This window comes from Salmo salar, chromosome 14, assembly GCF_965601325.2.
Source record: "Salmo salar chromosome 14, fSalSal1, whole genome shotgun sequence".
Lineage (NCBI taxonomy): Eukaryota > Metazoa > Chordata > Actinopteri > Salmoniformes > Salmonidae > Salmo > Salmo salar.
This window is the reverse complement of record NC_138304.1, coordinates 53,856,058-53,875,493: the sequence shown is the minus strand read 5'-3', so window position 1 is coordinate 53,875,493 and position 19,436 is coordinate 53,856,058. Positions and strand designations below refer to the sequence as shown.

General features: G+C 42.1%; 1 protein-coding gene across 1 annotated transcript in view; it reads left to right on the top strand.

Moving 5' to 3' along the window:
- The window catches only part of LOC106569655 (guanine nucleotide-binding protein G(olf) subunit alpha), a 65,079-nt gene extending 46,360 nt beyond the window's left edge, over positions 1 to 18,719 (top strand). The window contains exons 6-7 of the mRNA XM_045694524.2: positions 17,032 to 17,170; positions 18,130 to 18,719. Of these exons, the coding sequence (XP_045550480.1) occupies position 17,032 (1 nt within the window). The 3' untranslated portion in view covers positions 17,033 to 17,170; positions 18,130 to 18,719. The remainder of the gene's footprint in view (positions 1 to 17,031; positions 17,171 to 18,129) is intronic.
- Positions 18,720 to 19,436: the final 717 nt, after the last annotated feature.

Below are 19,436 nucleotides of genomic sequence, written 5' to 3'. Positions count from 1 at the left end.
GTAATGTTGACCAGTGGCTGTAGTATAGTGGTAGTTGTGTTGTGTTGTAATGTTGACCAGTGGCTGTAGTATAGTGGTAGTTGTGTTGTGTAGTAATGTTGACCAGTGGCTGTAGTATAGTGGTAGTTGTGTTGTATAGTAATGTTGACCAGTGGCTGTAGTATAGTGGTAGTTGTGTTGTGTTGTAATGTTGACCAGTGGCTGTAGTATAGTGGTAGTTGTGTTGTAATGTTGACCAGTGGCTGTAGTATAGTGGTAGTTGTGTTGTGTTGTAATGTTGACCAGTGGCTGTAGTATAGTGGTAGTTGTGTTGTATAGTAATGTTGACCAGTGGCTGTAGTATAGTGGTAGTTGTGTTGTATAGTAATGTTGACCAGTGGCTGTAGTATAGTGGTAGTTGTGTTGTATAGTAATGTTGACCAGTGGCTGTAGTATAGTGGTAGTTGTGTTGTGTTGTAATGTTGACCAGTGGCTGTAGTATAGTGGTAGTTGTGTTGTGTTGTAATGTTGACCAGTGGCTGTAGTATAGTGGTAGTTGTGTTGTATAGTAATGTTGACCAGTGGCTGTAGTATAGTGGTAGTTGTGTTGTGTTGTAATGTTGACCAGTGGCTGTAGTATAGTGGTAGTTGTGTTGTAATGTTGACCAGTGGCTGTAGTATAGTGGTAGTTGTGTTGTATAGTAATGTTGACCAGTGGCTGTAGTATAGTGGTAGTTGTGTTGTGTTGTAATGTTGACCAGTGGCTGTAGTATAGTGGTAGTTGTGTTGTAATGTTGACCAGTGGCTGTAGTATAGTGGTAGTTGTGTTGTGTTGTAATGTTGACCAGTGGCTGTAGTATAGTGGTAGTTGTGTTGTAATGTTGACCAGTGGCTGTAGTATAGTGGTAGTTGTGTTGTGTAGTAATGTTGACCAGTGGCTGTAGTATAGTGGTAGTTGTGTTGTGTAGTAATGTTGACCAGTGGCTGTAGTATAGTGGTAGTTGTGTTGTAATGTTGACCAGTGGCTGTAGTATAGTGGTAGTTGTGTTGTAATGTTGACCAGTGGCTGTAGTATAGTGGTAGTTGTGTTGTGTAGTAATGTTGACCAGTGGCTGTAGTATAGTGGTAGTTGTGTTGTGTAGTAATGTTGACCAGTGGCTGTAGTATAGTGGTAGTTGTGTTGTGTAGTAATGTTGACCAGTGGCTGTAGTATAGTGGTAGTTGTGTTGTGTTGTAATGTTGACCAGTGGCTGTAGTATAGTGGTAGTTGTGTTGTAATGTTGACCAGTGGCTGTAGTATAGTGGTAGTTGTGTTGTAATGTTGACCAGTGGCTGTAGTATAGTGGTAGTTGTGTTGTGTAGTAATGTTGACCAGTGGCTGTAGTATAGTGGTAGTTGTGTTGTAATGTTGACCAGTGGCTGTAGTATAGTGGTAGTTGTGTTGTGTTGTAATGTTGACCAGTGGCTGTAGTATAGTGGTAGTTGTGTTGTATAGTAATGTTGACCAGTGGCTGTAGTATAGTGGTAGTTGTGTTGTGTTGTAATGTTGACCAGTGGCTGTAGTATAGTGGTAGTTGTGTTGTAATGTTGACCAGTGGCTGTAGTATAGTGGTAGTTGTGTTGTAATGTTGACCAGTGGCTGTAGTATAGTGGTAGTTGTGTTGTATAGTAATGTTGACCAGTGGCTGTAGTATAGTGGTAGTTGTGTTGTATAGTAATGTTGACCAGTGGCTGTAGTATAGTGGTAGTTGTGTTGTGTTGTAATGTTGACCAGTGGCTGTAGTATAGTGGTAGTTGTGTTGTGTTGTAATGTTGACCAGTGGCTGTAGTATAGTGGTAGTTGTGTTGTATAGTAATGTTGACCAGTGGCTGTAGTATAGTGGTAGTTGTGTTGTGTTGTAATGTTGACCAGTGGCTGTAGTATAGTGGTAGTTGTGTTGTAATGTTGACCAGTGGCTGTAGTATAGTGGTAGTTGTGTTGTAATGTTGACCAGTGGCTGTAGTATAGTGGTAGTTGTGTTGTATAGTAATGTTGACCAGTGGCTGTAGTATAGTGGTAGTTGTGTTGTGTTGTAATGTTGACCAGTGGCTGTAGTATAGTGGTAGTTGTGTTGTAATGTTGACCAGTGGCTGTAGTATAGTGGTAGTTGTGTTGTAATGTTGACCAGTGGCTGTAGTATAGTGGAAGTTGTGTTGTAATGTTGACCAGTGGCTGTAGTATAGTGGTAGTTGTGTTGTAATGTTGACCAGTGGCTGTAGTATAGTGGTAGTTGTGTTGTAATGTTGACCAGTGGCTGTAGTATAGTGGTAGTTGTGTTGTATAGTAATGTTGACCAGTGGCTGTAGTATAGTGGTAGTTGTGTTGTGTTGTAATGTTGACCAGTGGCTGTAGTATAGTGGTAGTTGTGTTGTGTTGTAATGTTGACCAGTGGCTGTAGTATAGTGGTAGTTGTGTTGTATAGTAATGTTGACCAGTGGCTGTAGTATAGTGGTAGTTGTGTTGTATAGTAATGTTGACCAGTGGCTGTAGTATAGTGGTAGTTGTGTTGTGTTGTAATGTTGACCAGTGGCTGTAGTATAGTGGTAGTTGTGTTGTAATGTTGACCAGTGGCTGTAGTATAGTGGTAGTTGTGTTGTATAGTAATGTTGACCAGTGGCTGTAGTATAGTGGTAGTTGTGTTGTGTTGTAATGTTGACCAGTGGCTGTAGTATAGTGGTAGTTGTGTTGTAATGTTGACCAGTGGCTGTAGTATAGTGGTAGTTGTGTTGTAATGTTGACCAGTGGCTGTAGTATAGTGGTAGTTGTGTTGTAATGTTGACCAGTGGCTGTAGTATAGTGGTAGTTGTGTTGTAATGTTGACCAGTGGCTGTAGTATAGTGGTAGTTGTGTTGTAATGTTGACCAGTGGCTGTAGTATAGTGGAAGTTGTGTTGTAATGTTGACCAGTGGCTGTAGTATAGTGGTAGTTGTGTTGTAATGTTGACCAGTGGCTGTAGTATAGTGGTAGTTGTGTTGTAATGTTGACCAGTGGCTGTAGTATAGTGGTAGTTGTGTTGTGTTGTAATGTTGACCAGTGGCTGTAGTATAGTGGTAGTTGTGTTGTAATGTTGACCAGTGGCTGTAGTATAGTGGTAGTTGTGTTGTATAGTAATGTTGACCAGTGGCTGTAGTATAGTGGTAGTTGTGTTGTGTTGTAATGTTGACCAGTGGCTGTAGTATAGTGGTAGTTGTGTTGTGTTGTAATGTTGACCAGTGGCTGTAGTATAGTGGTAGTTGTGTTGTGTAGTAATGTTGACCAGTGGCTGTAGTATAGTGGTAGTTGTGTTGTGTAGTAATGTTGACCAGTGGCTGTAGTATAGTGGTAGTTGTGTAGTAATGTTGACCAGTGGCTGTAGTATAGTGGTAGTTGTGTTGTGTAGTAATGTTGACCAGTGGCTGTAGTATAGTGGTAGTTGTGTTGTGTAGTAATGTTGACCAGTGGCTGTAGTATAGTGGTAGTTGTGTTGTGTAGTAATGTTGACCAGTGGCTGTAGTATAGTGGTAGTTGTGTAGTAATGTTGACCAGTGGCTGTAGTATAGTGGTAGTTGTGTTGTGTAGTAATGTTGACCAGTGGCTGTAGTATAGTGGTAGTTGTGTTGTGTAGTAATGTTGACCAGTGGCTGTAGTATAGTGGTAGTTGTGTTGTATAGTAATGTTGACCAGTGGCTGTAGTATAGTGGTAGTTGTGTTGTATAGTAATGTTGACCAGTGGCTGTAGTATAGTGGTAGTTGTGTTGTATAGTAATGTTGACCAGTGGCTGTAGTATAGTGGTAGTTGTGTTGTGTTGTAATGTTGACCAGTGGCTGTAGTATAGTGGTAGTTGTGTTGTGTTGTAATGTTGACCAGTGGCTGTAGTATAGTGGTAGTTGTGTTGTATAGTAATGTTGACCAGTGGCTGTAGTATAGTGGTAGTTGTGTTGTGTTGTAATGTTGACCAGTGGCTGTAGTATAGTGGTAGTTGTGTTGTAATGTTGACCAGTGGCTGTAGTATAGTGGTAGTTGTGTTGTATAGTAATGTTGACCAGTGGCTGTAGTATAGTGGTAGTTGTGTTGTATAGTAATGTTGACCAGTGGCTGTAGTATAGTGGTAGTTGTGTTGTGTTGTAATGTTGACCAGTGGCTGTAGTATAGTGGTAGTTGTGTTGTAATGTTGACCAGTGGCTGTAGTATAGTGGTAGTTGTGTTGTATAGTAATGTTGACCAGTGGCTGTAGTATAGTGGTAGTTGTGTTGTGTTGTAATGTTGACCAGTGGCTGTAGTATAGTGGTAGTTGTGTTGTAATGTTGACCAGTGGCTGTAGTATAGTGGTAGTTGTGTTGTAATGTTGACCAGTGGCTGTAGTATAGTGGTAGTTGTGTTGTAATGTTGACCAGTGGCTGTAGTATAGTGGTAGTTGTGTTGTAATGTTGACCAGTGGCTGTAGTATAGTGGTAGTTGTGTTGTAATGTTGACCAGTGGCTGTAGTATAGTGGTAGTTGTGTTGTGTTGTAATGTTGACCAGTGGCTGTAGTATAGTGGTAGTTGTGTTGTAATGTTGACCAGTGGCTGTAGTATAGTGGTAGTTGTGTTGTGTAGTAATGTTGACCAGTGGCTGTAGTATAGTGGTAGTTGTGTTGTGTAGTAATGTTGACCAGTGGCTGTAGTATAGTGGTAGTTGTGTTGTAATGTTGACCAGTGGCTGTAGTATAGTGGTAGTTGTGTAGTAATGTTGACCAGTGGCTGTAGTATAGTGGTAGTTGTGTTGTGTAGTAATGTTGACCAGTGGCTGTAGTATAGTGGTAGTTGTGTTGTGTAGTAATGTTGACCAGTGGCTGTAGTATAGTGGTAGTTGTGTTGTGTAGTAATGTTGACCAGTGGCTGTAGTATAGTGGTAGTTGTGTTGTGTTGTAATGTTGACCAGTGGCTGTAGTATAGTGGTAGTTGTGTTGTAATGTTGACCAGTGGCTGTAGTATAGTGGTAGTTGTGTTGTAATGTTGACCAGTGGCTGTAGTATAGTGGTAGTTGTGTTGTGTTGTAATGTTGACCAGTGGCTGTAGTATAGTGGTAGTTGTGTTGTAATGTTGACCAGTGGCTGTAGTATAGTGGTAGTTGTGTTGTGTTGTAATGTTGACCAGTGGCTGTAGTATAGTGGTAGTTGTGTTGTATAGTAATGTTGACCAGTGGCTGTAGTATAGTGGTAGTTGTGTTGTGTTGTAATGTTGACCAGTGGCTGTAGTATAGTGGTAGTTGTGTTGTAATGTTGACCAGTGGCTGTAGTATAGTGGTAGTTGTGTTGTAATGTTGACCAGTGGCTGTAGTATAGTGGTAGTTGTGTTGTATAGTAATGTTGACCAGTGGCTGTAGTATAGTGGTAGTTGTGTTGTATAGTAATGTTGACCAGTGGCTGTAGTATAGTGGTAGTTGTGTTGTGTTGTAATGTTGACCAGTGGCTGTAGTATAGTGGTAGTTGTGTTGTGTTGTAATGTTGACCAGTGGCTGTAGTATAGTGGTAGTTGTGTTGTATAGTAATGTTGACCAGTGGCTGTAGTATAGTGGTAGTTGTGTTGTGTTGTAATGTTGACCAGTGGCTGTAGTATAGTGGTAGTTGTGTTGTAATGTTGACCAGTGGCTGTAGTATAGTGGTAGTTGTGTTGTAATGTTGACCAGTGGCTGTAGTATAGTGGTAGTTGTGTTGTATAGTAATGTTGACCAGTGGCTGTAGTATAGTGGTAGTTGTGTTGTGTTGTAATTTTGACCAGTGGCTGTAGTATAGTGGTAGTTGTGTTGTAATGTTGACCAGTGGCTGTAGTATAGTGGTAGTTGTGTTGTAATGTTGACCAGTGGCTGTAGTATAGTGGTAGTTGTGTTGTAATGTTGACCAGTGGCTGTAGTATAGTGGTAGTTGTGTTGTAATGTTGACCAGTGGCTGTAGTATAGTGGTAGTTGTGTTGTTGTAATGTTGACCAGTGGCTGTAGTATAGTGGTAGTTGTGTTGTATAGTAATGTTGACCAGTGGCTGTAGTATAGTGGTAGTTGTGTTGTGTTGTAATGTTGACCAGTGGCTGTAGTATAGTGGTAGTTGTGTTGTAATGTTGACCAGTGGCTGTAGTATAGTGGTAGTTGTGTTGTAATGTTGACCAGTGGCTGTAGTATAGTGGTAGTTGTGTTGTATAGTAATGTTGACCAGTGGCTGTAGTATAGTGGTAGTTGTGTTGTATAGTAATGTTGACCAGTGGCTGTAGTATAGTGGTAGTTGTGTTGTGTTGTAATGTTGACCAGTGGCTGTAGTATAGTGGTAGTTGTGTTGTGTTGTAATGTTGACCAGTGGCTGTAGTATAGTGGTAGTTGTGTTGTATAGTAATGTTGACCAGTGGCTGTAGTATAGTGGTAGTTGTGTTGTGTTGTAATGTTGACCAGTGGCTGTAGTATAGTGGTAGTTGTGTTGTAATGTTGACCAGTGGCTGTAGTATAGTGGTAGTTGTGTTGGTAATGTTGACCAGTGGCTGTAGTATAGTGGTAGTTGTGTTGTGTAGTAATGTTGACCAGTGGCTGTAGTATAGTGGTAGTTGTGTTGTTAGTAATGTTGACCAGTGGCTGTAGTATAGTGGTAGTTGTGTTGTGTAGTAATGTTGACCAGTGGCTGTAGTATAGTGGTAGTTGTGTTGTGTAGTAATGTTGACCAGTGGCTGTAGTATAGTGGTAGTTGTGTTGTGTAGTAATGTTGACCAGTGGCTGTAGTATAGTGGTAGTTGTGTTGTGTAGTAATGTTGACCAGTGGCTGTAGTATAGTGGTAGTTGTGTTGTAATGTTGACCAGTGGCTGTAGTATAGTGGTAGTTGTGTAGTAATGTTGACCAGTGGCTGTAGTATAGTGGTAGTTGTGTTGTGTAGTAATGTTGACCAGTGGCTGTAGTATAGTGGTAGTTGTGTTGTGTAGTAATGTTGACCAGTGGCTGTAGTATAGTGGTAGTTGTGTTGTGTAGTAATGTTGACCAGTGGCTGTAGTATAGTGGTAGTTGTGTTGTGTTGTAATGTTGACCAGTGGCTGTAGTATAGTGGTAGTTGTGTTGTAATGTTGACCAGTGGCTGTAGTATAGTGGTAGTTGTGTTGTAATGTTGACCAGTGGCTGTAGTATAGTGGTAGTTGTGTTGTGTTGTAATGTTGACCAGTGGCTGTAGTATAGTGGTAGTTGTGTTGTAATGTTGACCAGTGGCTGTAGTATAGTGGTAGTTGTGTTGTGTTGTAATGTTGACCAGTGGCTGTAGTATAGTGGTAGTTGTGTTGTATAGTAATGTTGACCAGTGGCTGTAGTATAGTGGTAGTTGTGTTGTGTTGTAATGTTGACCAGTGGCTGTAGTATAGTGGTAGTTGTGTTGTAATGTTGACCAGTGGCTGTAGTATAGTGGTAGTTGTGTTGTAATGTTGACCAGTGGCTGTAGTATAGTGGTAGTTGTGTTGTATAGTAATGTTGACCAGTGGCTGTAGTATAGTGGTAGTTGTGTTGTATAGTAATGTTGACCAGTGGCTGTAGTATAGTGGTAGTTGTGTTGTGTTGTAATGTTGACCAGTGGCTGTAGTATAGTGGTAGTTGTGTTGTGTTGTAATGTTGACCAGTGGCTGTAGTATAGTGGTAGTTGTGTTGTATAGTAATGTTGACCAGTGGCTGTAGTATAGTGGTAGTTGTGTTGTGTTGTAATGTTGACCAGTGGCTGTAGTATAGTGGTAGTTGTGTTGTAATGTTGACCAGTGGCTGTAGTATAGTGGTAGTTGTGTTGTAATGTTGACCAGTGGCTGTAGTATAGTGGTAGTTGTGTTGTATAGTAATGTTGACCAGTGGCTGTAGTATAGTGGTAGTTGTGTTGTGTTGTAATGTTGACCAGTGGCTGTAGTATAGTGGTAGTTGTGTTGTAATGTTGACCAGTGGCTGTAGTATAGTGGTAGTTGTGTTGTATAGTAATGTTGACCAGTGGCTGTAGTATAGTGGTAGTTGTGTTGTGTTGTAATGTTGACCAGTGGCTGTAGTATAGTGGTAGTTGTGTTGTTGTAATGTTGACCAGTGGCTGTAGTATAGTGGTAGTTGTGTTGTAATGTTGACCAGTGGCTGTAGTATAGTGGTAGTTGTGTTGTATAGTAATGTTGACCAGTGGCTGTAGTATAGTGGTAGTTGTGTTGTGTTGTAATGTTGACCAGTGGCTGTAGTATAGTGGTAGTTGTGTTGTAATGTTGACCAGTGGCTGTAGTATAGTGGTAGTTGTGTTGTAATGTTGACCAGTGGCTGTAGTATAGTGGTAGTTGTGTTGTATAGTAATGTTGACCAGTGGCTGTAGTATAGTGGTAGTTGTGTTGTATAGTAATGTTGACCAGTGGCTGTAGTATAGTGGTAGTTGTGTTGTGTTGTAATGTTGACCAGTGGCTGTAGTATAGTGGTAGTTGTGTTGTGTTGTAATGTTGACCAGTGGCTGTAGTATAGTGGTAGTTGTGTTGTATAGTAATGTTGACCAGTGGCTGTAGTATAGTGGTAGTTGTGTTGTGTTGTAATGTTGACCAGTGGCTGTAGTATAGTGGTAGTTGTGTTGTAATGTTGACCAGTGGCTGTAGTATAGTGGTAGTTGTGTTGTAATGTTGACCAGTGGCTGTAGTATAGTGGTAGTTGTGTTGTATAGTAATGTTGACCAGTGGCTGTAGTATAGTGGTAGTTGTGTTGTGTTGTAATGTTGACCAGTGGCTGTAGTATAGTGGTAGTTGTGTTGTAATGTTGACCAGTGGCTGTAGTATAGTGGTAGTTGTGTTGTAATGTTGACCAGTGGCTGTAGTATAGTGGTAGTTGTGTTGTAATGTTGACCAGTGGCTGTAGTATAGTGGTAGTTGTGTTGTAATGTTGACCAGTGGCTGTAGTATAGTGGTAGTTGTGTTGTAATGTTGACCAGTGGCTGTAGTATAGTGGTAGTTGTGTTGTATAGTAATGTTGACCAGTGGCTGTAGTATAGTGGTAGTTGTGTTGTGTTGTAATGTTGACCAGTGGCTGTAGTATAGTGGTAGTTGTGTTGTGTAGTAATGTTGACCAGTGGCTGTAGTATAGTGGTAGTTGTGTTGTATAGTAATGTTGACCAGTGGCTGTAGTATAGTGGTAGTTGTGTTGTATAGTAATGTTGACCAGTGGCTGTAGTATAGTGGTAGTTGTGTTGTGTTGTAATGTTGACCAGTGGCTGTAGTATAGTGGTAGTTGTGTTGTAATGTTGACCAGTGGCTGTAGTATAGTGGTAGTTGTGTTGTATAGTAATGTTGACCAGTGGCTGTAGTATAGTGGTAGTTGTGTTGTGTTGTAATGTTGACCAGTGGCTGTAGTATAGTGGTAGTTGTGTTGTAATGTTGACCAGTGGCTGTAGTATAGTGGTAGTTGTGTTGTAATGTTGACCAGTGGCTGTAGTATAGTGGTAGTTGTGTTGTATAGTAATGTTGACCAGTGGCTGTAGTATAGTGGTAGTTGTGTTGTAATGTTGACCAGTGGCTGTAGTATAGTGGTAGTTGTGTTGTAATGTTGACCAGTGGCTGTAGTATAGTGGAAGTTGTGTTGTAATGTTGACCAGTGGCTGTAGTATAGTGGTAGTTGTGTTGTAATGTTGACCAGTGGCTGTAGTATAGTGGTAGTTGTGTTGTAATGTTGACCAGTGGCTGTAGTATAGTGGTAGTTGTGTTGTGTTGTAATGTTGACCAGTGGCTGTAGTATAGTGGTAGTTGTGTTGTAATGTTGACCAGTGGCTGTAGTATAGTGGTAGTTGTGTTGTATAGTAATGTTGACCAGTGGCTGTAGTATAGTGGTAGTTGTGTTGTGTTGTAATGTTGACCAGTGGCTGTAGTATAGTGGTAGTTGTGTTGTGTTGTAATGTTGACCAGTGGCTGTAGTATAGTGGTAGTTGTGTTGTGTAGTAATGTTGACCAGTGGCTGTAGTATAGTGGTAGTTGTGTTGTGTAGTAATGTTGACCAGTGGCTGTAGTATAGTGGTAGTTGTGTAGTAATGTTGACCAGTGGCTGTAGTATAGTGGTAGTTGTGTTGTGTAGTAATGTTGACCAGTGGCTGTAGTATAGTGGTAGTTGTGTTGTGTAGTAATGTTGACCAGTGGCTGTAGTATAGTGGTAGTTGTGTTGTGTAGTAATGTTGACCAGTGGCTGTAGTATAGTGGTAGTTGTGTAGTAATGTTGACCAGTGGCTGTAGTATAGTGGTAGTTGTGTTGTGTAGTAATGTTGACCAGTGGCTGTAGTATAGTGGTAGTTGTGTTGTGTAGTAATGTTGACCAGTGGCTGTAGTATAGTGGTAGTTGTGTTGTATAGTAATGTTGACCAGTGGCTGTAGTATAGTGGTAGTTGTGTTGTATAGTAATGTTGACCAGTGGCTGTAGTATAGTGGTAGTTGTGTTGTATAGTAATGTTGACCAGTGGCTGTAGTATAGTGGTAGTTGTGTTGTGTTGTAATGTTGACCAGTGGCTGTAGTATAGTGGTAGTTGTGTTGTGTTGTAATGTTGACCAGTGGCTGTAGTATAGTGGTAGTTGTGTTGTATAGTAATGTTGACCAGTGGCTGTAGTATAGTGGTAGTTGTGTTGTGTTGTAATGTTGACCAGTGGCTGTAGTATAGTGGTAGTTGTGTTGTAATGTTGACCAGTGGCTGTAGTATAGTGGTAGTTGTGTTGTATAGTAATGTTGACCAGTGGCTGTAGTATAGTGGTAGTTGTGTTGTATAGTAATGTTGACCAGTGGCTGTAGTATAGTGGTAGTTGTGTTGTGTTGTAATGTTGACCAGTGGCTGTAGTATAGTGGTAGTTGTGTTGTAATGTTGACCAGTGGCTGTAGTATAGTGGTAGTTGTGTTGTAATGTTGACCAGTGGCTGTAGTATAGTGGTAGTTGTGTTGTGTAGTAATGTTGACCAGTGGCTGTAGTATAGTGGTAGTTGTGTTGTAATGTTGACCAGTGGCTGTAGTATAGTGGTAGTTGTGTTGTAATGTTGACCAGTGGCTGTAGTATAGTGGTAGTTGTGTTGTAATGTTGACCAGTGGCTGTAGTATAGTGGTAGTTGTGTTGTGTTGTAATGTTGACCAGTGGCTGTAGTATAGTGGTAGTTGTGTTGTAATGTTGACCAGTGGCTGTAGTATAGTGGTAGTTGTGTTGTGTTGTAATGTTGACCAGTGGCTGTAGTATAGTGGTAGTTGTGTTGTGTTGTAATGTTGACCAGTGGCTGTAGTATAGTGGTAGTTGTGTTGTGTAGTAATGTTGACCAGTGGCTGTAGTATAGTGGTAGTTGTGTTGTGTAGTAATGTTGACCAGTGGCTGTAGTATAGTGGTAGTTGTGTTGTGTAGTAATGTTGACCAGTGGCTGTAGTATAGTGGTAGTTGTGTAGTAATGTTGACCAGTGGCTGTAGTATAGTGGTAGTTGTGTTGTGTAGTAATGTTGACCAGTGGCTGTAGTATAGTGGTAGTTGTGTTGTGTAGTAATGTTGACCAGTGGCTGTAGTATATTGGTAGTTGTGTTGTGTAGTAATGTTGATCAGTGGCTGTAGTATAGTGGTAGTTGTGTTGTACAGTAATGTTGACCAGTGGCTGTAGTATAGTGGTAGTTGTGTTGTATAGTAATGTTTACCAGTGGCTGTAGTATAGTGGTAGTTGTGTTGTAATGTTGACCAGTGGCTGTAGTATAGTGGTAGTTGTGTTGTATAGTAATGTTGACCAGTGGCTGTAGTATAGTGGTAGTTGTGTTGTGTTGTAATGTTGACCAGTGGCTGTAGTATAGTGGTAGTTGTGTTGTATAGTAATGTTGACCAGTGGCTGTAGTATAGTGGTAGTTGTGTTGTGTAGTAATGTTGACCAGTGGCTGTAGTATAGTGGTAGTTGTGTTGTGTTGTAATGTTGACCAGTGGCTGTAGTATAGTGGTAGTTGTACTGTACTGTCTATGGCTGTAGGTTAGCTTTAGCGACCTGGTTACTAGCCTAAAGGTAAGCAGGCCATTTTAGTAGTACATTTTCAGGCTGAGTCACTGTTTACTCTGTTGTGCTGGGTTGGGTTGTAGAGGCTTATAAAGAAATGTATTCCGGCTGAGTCACTGCTAACTCTGCTCCACCTCGTTTCCTCTCTGACTCACTAAGTCACTTCTCTGGTGCTCAGTGGAGATCTGTCAAGTATGGACTAAATATCACCACAATGATGGACTACAGAAGGAAGTTGGAAGTATTTACAACAGTCATACTGCACCACCGTGACACTACCCACTATATATTAGTAAGTCATACTGCACGACTGTGATACTACCCACTATATATTGGTATATGGTGATGAACTGGGCCGTACGCACTCTGTAGCGCCTTGCGGTCGGATGCCAAGCAGTTGCCATGCCAAGCAGTTGCCATACCGATACGGGATTGTTGGATCCCATACAATTCCTATTTTTGTTGAAATACTCAGATAACCCGATATATCTGCCAATATTTGTATTATTATAGCTGGACGTTTTCTGTATAGATTGTGCTTATAACAGCCTTGTAAAGATACTCGGATAGCTGATTTATTAAATTTAAAGGAAAATAACATTAATGTAACTTTAGTTGTTCTACAGCCGTTGGGCTATATGTGTTGATGTTTAATACATTGTAAGGCTGCATGATGAGACTATAATGATGATTTGAAAACAGTTGCGTTAAAGGCATGAGCTCTGCTTTGTTTTTTTGCGCTGGCTGTACACACTTCATCAGTCTCTCATTCATCAGTCTCTCATTCACAATTTGACAAGCACTTGATAATGCCTCGAATTTCCCTGCGGCATCCCCTTTGTGTGGCCGTAATGCTCCCCAAAAAAATCTATGCCTTTTGCGGCCAGTGGTGGTTGAGCACCTCTCACTCACATGGCTTTCCGTCACGTGATCGGGTCTTTCTCACAGGCTACAAGTGAAGACAGACACATCAGAGACTTATCCAATTCCCAGTTGCATATTGAAGATATTGGAAGAACTGTCCACATTTAAATTTTCATCAGCCAACAAGATGAGTAGGCCTAACAAACAGCAAAAGCACTAGCCTATGTCAATCTACTATCCCCCATAGTACAAAAGTTTACCTATTCTATTCTGTGCGAGAAATAAATATTCCAAACATAGTCTGGAACAGTTGTGGGATGCGATAGATCCCAAATTAATTAATTAATTAATTAATACAACCACAAGCATCAAAAAAACTTTTTTTACACAATGAGGCTGACACAACAGATGAGAAGGTTGAGTTTAAAATGTTTATAAACTATTCGGCTATTTCTTCAGATTATAAGCTCAGAAATGCGCACACGGCAGTAGGCTATAAGCGCGAAAGTGACATTAGCGTTAAAACAAATGCGATTATGCATGTAATGCTTTTATCATAAAGCTGCATATTTATGTTAAAACTTTAAACTTACGCATTGCTTATGTATGCCAGTTAGGCTCTACATCCCTTGTAAAGCGGATTAATGTGCTTCATTTATCTCAATTGGGTTGAGGTCAGATGATTGTGGAAGCCAGGTCATCTGATGCAGCACTCCGTCACTCTCCATCTTGGTCATATAGCCCTTACACAGCCTGGAGGTGTGTTTTGGGTCATTGTCCTGTTGAAAAACAAATGATAGTCCCACTAAGCCCAAACCAGATGGGATGGGGGTACCGCTGCAGAATGCTGTGGTAGCCATGCTGGTTATTTTTGTATTTGTTATTTTTATTTAACCTTTATTGAACTAGACAAGTCAGTTAAGAACAAATTCTTATTTACAATGACGGCCTTCCCCGGCCAAACCCGGACGACGCTGGGGCCAATTGTGCGCCGCCCTATGGGACTCACAATCACAGCCGGATGTGATGCAGCCTGGATTCGAACCAGGTACTGCAGTGACGCCTCTTGCACTGAGATGCAGTGTCTTAGACCACTGCACCACTCGGGAGCCTTGCATTCTAAGTAAATCTCTGACAGTGTCACCATCAAAGCACCCCCACACCTCCTCCCATCATCTGTTCACCTACTCTGCGTCTCACAAAGACATGGCGGTTGGAACCACCGGTCTAATGTCCATTGCTCATGTTTCTTGGCCCAAGCATGTCTCTTCTTCTTATCGGTGTCCTTTAGTAGTGGTTTCTTTGCAGCAATTCAACCATGAAGGCCTGATTTCACACAGTCTCCTCTGAACAGCTAATGTTGAGATGTGTCTGTTCCTTGAACTCTGTGAAGCATTTATTAGGGCTACAATTTCTGAGGCTGGTAACTCTAATGAACTTATCCTCTGCAGCAGAGGTAACTCTGGATCTTCCTTTCCTGTGACGGTCCTCGTGAGAGCCAGTTTCATCATAGCACTTAATGGTTTTTGCGACTGCACTTGAAGAAACGTTCAAAGTTCTTGAAATTTTCCGTGTTGACTGACCTTCATGTCTTAAAGTAATGATGAACTGTCATTTCTCTTTGCTTATTTGAGCTGTTCTTGCCATAGTATGGACTTGGTATTTTACCAAATAGGGCTAGCTTCTGTATACCACCCCTACCTTGTCACAACAACTTTCCAGGTGACTACCTCATGAAACTGGTTGAGAGAATGCCAAGTGTGTGCAAAGCTGTCATCAAGGCAAAGGGTGGCTACTTTGAAGAATCTAAAATATATTCTTTGGATTACTACATGATTCCATATGTGTTAATTCATAGTTTTGATGTCTTCACTATCATTCTACAATGTAGAAAATAGTAAAAATAAAGTCAAACCCTGGAATGAGTAGGTGTGTCTAAACTTGTGACTGGTACTGAATGTGTGAAATGAGTTTTGATTTAGAATGGACCATTATCGCGCCTGTCGGAATAGGGGCAGGGGGAAAAAATACATGTCATATATTCACTTAAATAGCGAATGGAGGACACTTTTCCCGTGGGTTTATTTTTATGCCAGCCAGGTAGGCTTATACTCCTGTTGTGAAGAGAAGCAATGTGCTTAATATTCGGAAAGTTTTGAAATGCATATAGTAGGCCTATAGAAAGCTGATGGGATCCTCCTCTTTTTAATAGAGGCCATCACTCTTGTTTTCTCACACAATTGCATAGCCTATAGAAATGTTGTGCAACGTGAGCTCATGAACTCTCATTAAGTGTTTGTTTGATTAGATTTTCGATTACATTTGTATTGATGTCAGAGTGATTAGAGGGACAATAGAGTGCTGAGTACCAGACAGTTAGCAAGTTTGGTAGGCTACTAATGACCATCTGCAGCATCAGAGATTGGAGAAGACTAATTACCATGACTAAACAGTCACATGGAATTTGACTGCCATCATGACTCGTGACCGCCGGTGTGGCGGCAATATGGTCACTGCTAATTGCCCTAGGTATGGGCTAAGGTTAGGATTTAGCGTAGAGACGTCCCAAGCAAATATAACACACCAAATTTCGCCGGCTTCACTAAAGGGCGGAAGGTTCTTAGCGCGACACTTGTTTTACATTTGGGCATAGCATCCATTGGTGTAATTGCGTTGGCTGATTGTGTCCCGTCTTGCTGTAGCGTGCCAAGGCAAGATATGCTTATAGCCATGTAAAGATCGCCCTCTTCAGGACTAATAATAATAATTTAAAAAAAAGTAATTTTATGAACTGCTTTTTTTTGGTGCGTTTTCTCCAAAACTTACATCGGTCATTTTCGGTGGACTGAAAGCCGATACAAATACATCCGTAAAAGGCTAATATCGGTCAACAATATCGGTCAACCGATAAACCGGTCGGTGATCAGACCTACCGCTGTCGTGTCGTCTGCAAACTTAACCATGGCGTTGGAGTTCTGCGTGGTCATGTAGTCGTGGGTGAAGAAGGAGTACAGGAGGGGACTAAGCAGGCACCCCTGAGGGGCCCCCGTGTTGAAGGTCAGCGTGGCAGATGTGTTATTGCCTACCTTCACCACCTGGGGGCGGCCCGTCAGGAAGTCCAGGATCCAGTTACAGAGGCGGGTGTTCAGCCCCAGGGTCCTGTGCTTAGTGATGAGCTATGGTGGGTCAAAGCACTTCATGGCTACAGATGTGAGTCCTTCTCGGCGATAGTCATTTAGACAGGTTACTTTCGTGTTCTTGGGCACAGGACTACGGTGGTCTGCTTGAAACATGTTGGTATTACAGACTCAGTGGAGACACCTGCTGGCAGTGGAGACACCTGCCAGCTGGTCAGTGCGTGCTCTGAGTTTGCCGTCCTGGTAATCCTTCTGACCCCGCGGCCTTGTGAATGTTAACCTGTTTACACAGTCATCCTCATATATCGTTTATTACCTTCCTTATTTTTGATTGACTTTTGATTTTGTCACTGCACCTTTTATACCTGCTGTAAACTGTGTACGTGAAGAATAAAATGTGATTTTGACACACACACACACACACACACACACACACACACACACACACACAAGTCCTTGACATGATAAATCAGGAGTTTTTGTATGGGGCTACAACAACACTGCATGCTGTTGGGGGTACTGGAGGACCGGAGTTGGGCTGGTGGGGGTACTGGAGTTGGGCTGGTGGGGGTACTGGAGGACCAGAGTTGGGTTGGTGGCGGTACTGGAGGACCAGCGTTGGGCTGGTGGGGGTACTGGAGGACCAGAGTTGGGTTTGTGGCGGTACTGGAGGACCAGTGTTGGGTTTGTGGCGGTACTGGAGGACCAGAGTTGGGTTTGTGGGGGTACTGGAGGACCAGAGTTGGGCTGGTGGGGGTACTGGAGGACCAGAGTTGGGCTGGTGGGGGTACTGGAGGACAGGAAACAGCCCTAGTGTATGTTATGACCAAGCACAATCACAGCTTTTGAATGGTTTTTCCATTCAGGAAGTTTTCTATTCCAGCTCCATGTTATCACTTTGTACTTGAAGAGAAGAGTCTCTTCTCTGTAGCTCAGTTGGTAAAGCATGGTGCCACTTAACTCACCTTAGGCTGTGGAACATGTCCATGACAACATCCAGTTGTCCATGTTTCATAAGCCAATCATGTAATAGCTTTTCGTTCTTTGGCAGGAGGACACAGACAATAGCTTTTCACCCCTCCGTCTTTGAATTATGGATGACGTGAAAAGAAAAGAGAAAAAAAGAAAGCTGGTCAACAACAATCCTGATCAAGAAAGTCGGGGGCGAATTTCATTTTTCAAATTACAAGGTAAGATCCGAGAATAATAGCTGATCAAATCACACCTGTAATGAATTATGTTGTTGCATGCTAATAATTGCCATTGTCATCGACAATTTACCAGCAAGATGGATAGATAGCCAGGAGTTGTGGTGGTAGCTAGCTAGCTAGTTAGCCAATGTTAGGTACCATTCCAATTGACATCTGCATTTCGATTTCATGACAAGATAACATATTAAGCCAGCTAGCTAAGGTAGTTTCTTCACACCTATCAAGTTACTATATCTAGCTAATGAGTTCGCTAGTTAGACAGTAGCACTCTAGTTAGCTAGCTAGCTAAGGTAGTTTCTTCACACCTATCAAGTTACTATATCTAGCTAAAGAGTTCGCTAGTTAGACAGTAGCACTCTGGTTAGCTAGCTAGCTAGTCGATTTGTCATGACACAAGTTGAAGCTAAAAATAGTATTTCGGTGACACTGTTAGATGTAATCGAAATCTGCATTCATTTTGACATGACAAGTTAAAGATCAAGCCAGCTAAAACTGTAGTGGAAAGCTATACGTACGTACAGGTGTAGAAGATACCTACTGTAGCTATCGTTTGCTTTGATATCCAGGGGACAAACTTGTATATATCTCGGTATAAACACGTCTAGCCATAGCTACCAATGTATTTGTTTATGAATTAAAATCAGTCCATGATATAGCCTCCCATACCTGATATAGTCTAAGTTGACTCAATTACCATGATGCTTGATTAGCCTAATTGCTTGACTACTGACTAATTATCCAATAGCAGCCTTTATTCTTGTAGGCTGACCGTATTAGCCTTGGTTCCATTTAGGTACTGCTTATCGTTCTTCGTGGGTGGGACAGATCATTAAGTCAGCGGACAATCCAATCCCTCTTACAGTTGTGTTGTAAAGACAGAATGCAAGACGATACACTTTCTACTGTCTCTTACCTCTCCTTACCTTCTATCTCTGTAGGATCTCTGACCAGAGGCACATTCATGAGAACGATAATGATGGTGTACTGAAGTTCTGTCCAGCTCACCTGTTGTCCAGCTAGTCCAAAACAAACATGACCTGCTTTAGTGTACACTACAGTCATGAACGGCACAGGTAAAATACAAGGTGGCAAACACATTTATTCATGTCTTAATTGCTCTTACTCTTTGCTTGTATAATTTGTCTGTCCTTCCCATCAGTGACCATGTCTCTGTCTGTCTGTCTGTCTGTCTGTCTGTCTGTCTGTCTGTCTGTCTGTCTGTCTGTCTGTCTGTCTGTCTGTCTGTCTGTCTGTCTGTCTGTCTGTCTGTCTGTCTGTCTGTCTGTCTGTCTGTCTGTCTGTCTGTCTGTCTGTCTGTCTGTCTGTCTGTCCGTCCCATCAGTGACCATGTCTCTGTCTGTCTGTCTGTCTGTCTGTCTGTCTGTCTGTCTGTCTGTCTGTCTGTCTGTCTGTCCGTCCGTCCGTCCGTCCGTCCGTCCGTCCGTCCGTCCGTCCGTCCGTCCGTCCGTCTCTGTCCTTCCCATCAGTGACCATGTCTCTCTCTGTCTGTCTGTCTGTCTGTCTGTCTGTCTGTCTGTCTGTCTGTCTGTCTGTCCTGTCTGTCTGTCTGTCTGTCTGTCCGTCCGTCCGTCCGTCCGTCCGTCCGTCCGTCCGTCCGTCCGTCCGTCCTTCCCATCAGTGACCATGTCTGTCTGTCTGTAGCTGTCTATCTGCTCTGACGGTGCAGATTGCCACAGCAGGGCCATCGGCGTAGACACCTGGGAGAGGTGGATGTCCCGAAAGAGCCTTGCAGCAAGATGACTACAAACTGTAAGTCCACGTGTGATGACATCATCACTGTCTCTGAATCATTATTACAAATGGTTATAGATTGTCTCCAGGGACAATCCAGGAGTTAATAACATTGTTGTGGATGGCATACCAGAGTCTCCACATTGAGACCTGGATGGTGTCTGAGGAAGAAAGTGAGAATAATTATCATAGAAAAGCTGCATTTTTGATCAAAGGAAGATTGAGGTAGAGAACCTGTAAACAGCTCAGGTGACAGACAGGTAGTAGTAAAGTTCGGAAGGTTCAAGGACCAGAGATGACTGTTCTGGAGAGAGCCAAGAACTTGAGAGGAACCAACATCTTCCTCAATGAGGACTTCTCTGAAGCTATGCGCCAGAGGAGGGAAAAATGTCTCTCGGCTATGAAAGCTGCCGTGGAGCGTGAGGACATTGCTTACAGCGCCTTCGGAAAGTATTCAGACCCTTTTTGACTTTTTCCACATTTTGTTACATTA